This window comes from Fukomys damarensis, unplaced genomic scaffold (genome assembly GCF_012274545.1).
Source record: "Fukomys damarensis isolate Sample0158 unplaced genomic scaffold, DMR_v1.0_HiC HiC_scaffold_5, whole genome shotgun sequence".
Taxonomy (NCBI): Eukaryota; Metazoa; Chordata; class Mammalia; order Rodentia; family Bathyergidae; genus Fukomys; species Fukomys damarensis.
In genome coordinates, this window is record NW_022900917.1 from 66,206,052 (window position 1) to 66,208,512 (window position 2,461).

The following is a 2,461-nucleotide window of genomic DNA, read 5'->3' on the forward strand; positions in this document are numbered from 1 at the left end:
CTCCCCCCAGCCTCCTCCCCCGCCTGTCCAGGGGCGGCACTGCGGGCTGGGAAGCCGGGACCAGAAGAAGGAAGGAAGGAAGGAAGGAAGGAAGGAAGGAAGGAAGGAAGAGAAGAGAGGACAGAGGGGAGGAGAAAGGAAGGAAGGAGAAGGCGGAGAAGAGGGGTCCGGAGGAGCCCAGGAGGAGACGGCTGCACTCGCGCGACAGCATCCACAGGCCACAGTGGGGACCGGTGCTGCCTCCACCGCTCCTCGGATGGTGACGGGGCCTCGCCGCAGCTGCAGTCCCCTTGAGCCCCGGCTCCGCAGGCCCGCAGCGCCGGAGCCACGCAGGAATCATGCCCAGGTCCTTCCTGGTCAAGAAGGTCAAACTTGACACATTTTCTTCGTCAGACCTCGACAGCTCCTACGGGCGTGCCCGCAGCGACCTCGGAACACGACTGCAAGATAAAGGTTCGAGCTGGGCTGGGGCTGGGGCGAGGGGCCCAGGATTTTTCTGGGAGGGGTGGGTCCCAGAATGTGGGAACAGAGACAGAGAATCCAGGAAACAGACTCGGGGGAACCAGGACTGGCAGTAGGCTGAGGCGGAGCTGGGACAGAAGCAAAGATGGGTATGAGAAGGGATACAAAGAAGATCAGACCCCAGCCAAAGCTGGGGAGAGAGTGTGAGTGCAAAAGAGAAGGTTGGGAAGAGAGGTCAGGAAGAGAAGGGACTGAAGTCACTCACTGATCCATACTGTGACCCTTCTGAGACCAGCACAGCTACTTAGACACCTGCTGACACGACAAGACCCGAACACATAGGCACATGCAGACCCACACCCAGAAACTTGGCCCAACTGACAACCCTCTTCTCTTTTTTGGCTGTACCTGTAGGACCCCTGCAAGGTTTATCTGGGGAATGCTGGGAACTCCATGGAAGAGCCATGGGGCCCAGCATGGCTGCCCACCTGTCAGGGCCAAACAACCAGCAGAGGCAGAGTAGTATCTTCTCTGAAGTCAGGATGGGGAGTGGATGTAGGCAAGCTAAACCCAAGGTGTTGGAGATAGGAGAGGCTCTTTGTGTCAGGGTGCCCAAGTTCAAGGACAACTGTTAGCATGCAGGCAAGGGGACTGGGAGTGACAGAAGTGTGGGGTGGTAAAGCAAGTGTGACCTGCAGGAGCATGAGCCTGTGTGGGCCCATGTGACTGCGTGTGGCCATGTGACTGTGTGAGCTTGTGTGTGACCCTGTGTGTGTGCCTGCCTGTGTGCCACTACATGGGACCATGTGACTCTGAGACCGCTGTGCACCATGTGACCAAGAGTGTGTCTGGGATGGCTGCATATGTAACCCTGCATGAGTGGGTGGTGTGTGCCAGGGTCAGTGTACAGCCTACCCTAGGAGGGGACCTCAGGGATGATGGTGGCTAACAGACTGAGTGGAACCCTGAAAGAGCCAAAGCCTGCATCTTGAGAGTTCCTCTGTGACTTGAGATTGTGAGATCCATCTTGTGTCTTGGAGCTGCAGTTACTGTGATGAATGATGGGGCTCTCTTACAGCTTGCTCCATGAAGGTGTCCCCTGGTGGATGTCCTGGCTGGCAGTCTACTCACTACAGTCTCCCTAATCACTCCTCAAGGGGTTTGAGAAAGCCCCTGCAAGGGATTAGGGATGGGGAGGAGAGAGCAATGGGGAGCAGGGTAGGACTCAAAGGTGCAAAATGAAGGGAGTGAGTGACAGGGAAGAGTGGATAGAGGGAGATGGGCAGGGCTCAATGAGGTCCAGGGAGTGGTGGAAGAGGTGGGAAATGAGGGGGAGGTGGTGATGAAGGCCAGAAAAGCTGGGGGAGGTGGAAATCTCCAGGGTTTGTTGGGGACCTAGGGAGCCAGCATCAAGGCTGGGGGCGGATTCTGGGGGACCACGGAGAGGCGGGTCGGCCGGGGTCCCTGCGCTGGCGGGCCTGGCTTTGTGCGCGGCGGGTCTGCAGTGTGTTGCATAATCAGGGAAAACTGCTGAAGTGGGGAGAACCCGAGGGGGGGGAGGAAGAGGGAAGCGCCGCCCCTCCCCCTGACCTTGAGGCTCCACGGAAGGGGGGGCAGCCGCGCCCGAAGATGCGCCTCTCTCCTCCCCCGTGGGGGCGGGGCGGTGGGGCGGAGTCGGCCCGGCCCCGACTCACCCTCTGCTCTTCTCTCTTCCCCTCCCTGCTGTCTCCATCCTCCTGCCCCGTGCTCCCTTGGACCTGTCTCCTTTGTCCTCCTTCCTGGTCGCTTCCTTTCGGACCTGTCCCTCGCCTGTTTGCTCTGTCTCCCGCCCCCGGTCCTGTGTGTGTCCTGCCCGACTCCCCGTCCCCCTCCCGCTGTCTGTCCGTCCCGCCCCGGCCCTCAGGATACCTCAGCGACTACGTGGGGCCAGCGTCCGTCTACGATGGCGACGCGGAGGCGGCGCTGCTCAAAGGGCCGTCCCCGGAGCCCATGTACGCTG

The 2,461-nt window shown here is 60.2% G+C and overlaps 1 protein-coding gene across 1 annotated transcript in view; it reads left to right on the forward strand.

The window, feature by feature from the left end:
* Positions 1–6: 6 nt before the first annotated feature.
* Scrt1 (scratch family transcriptional repressor 1) overlaps positions 7–2,461 on the forward strand; it is a 3,901-nt gene continuing 1,446 nt past the window's right edge. The window contains exons 1-2 of the mRNA XM_033759188.1: positions 7–453; positions 2,366–2,457. Coding sequence (XP_033615079.1) covers positions 339–453; positions 2,366–2,457 — 207 coding nt within the window. The 5' untranslated portion in view covers positions 7–338. The remainder of the gene's footprint in view (positions 454–2,365; positions 2,458–2,461) is intronic.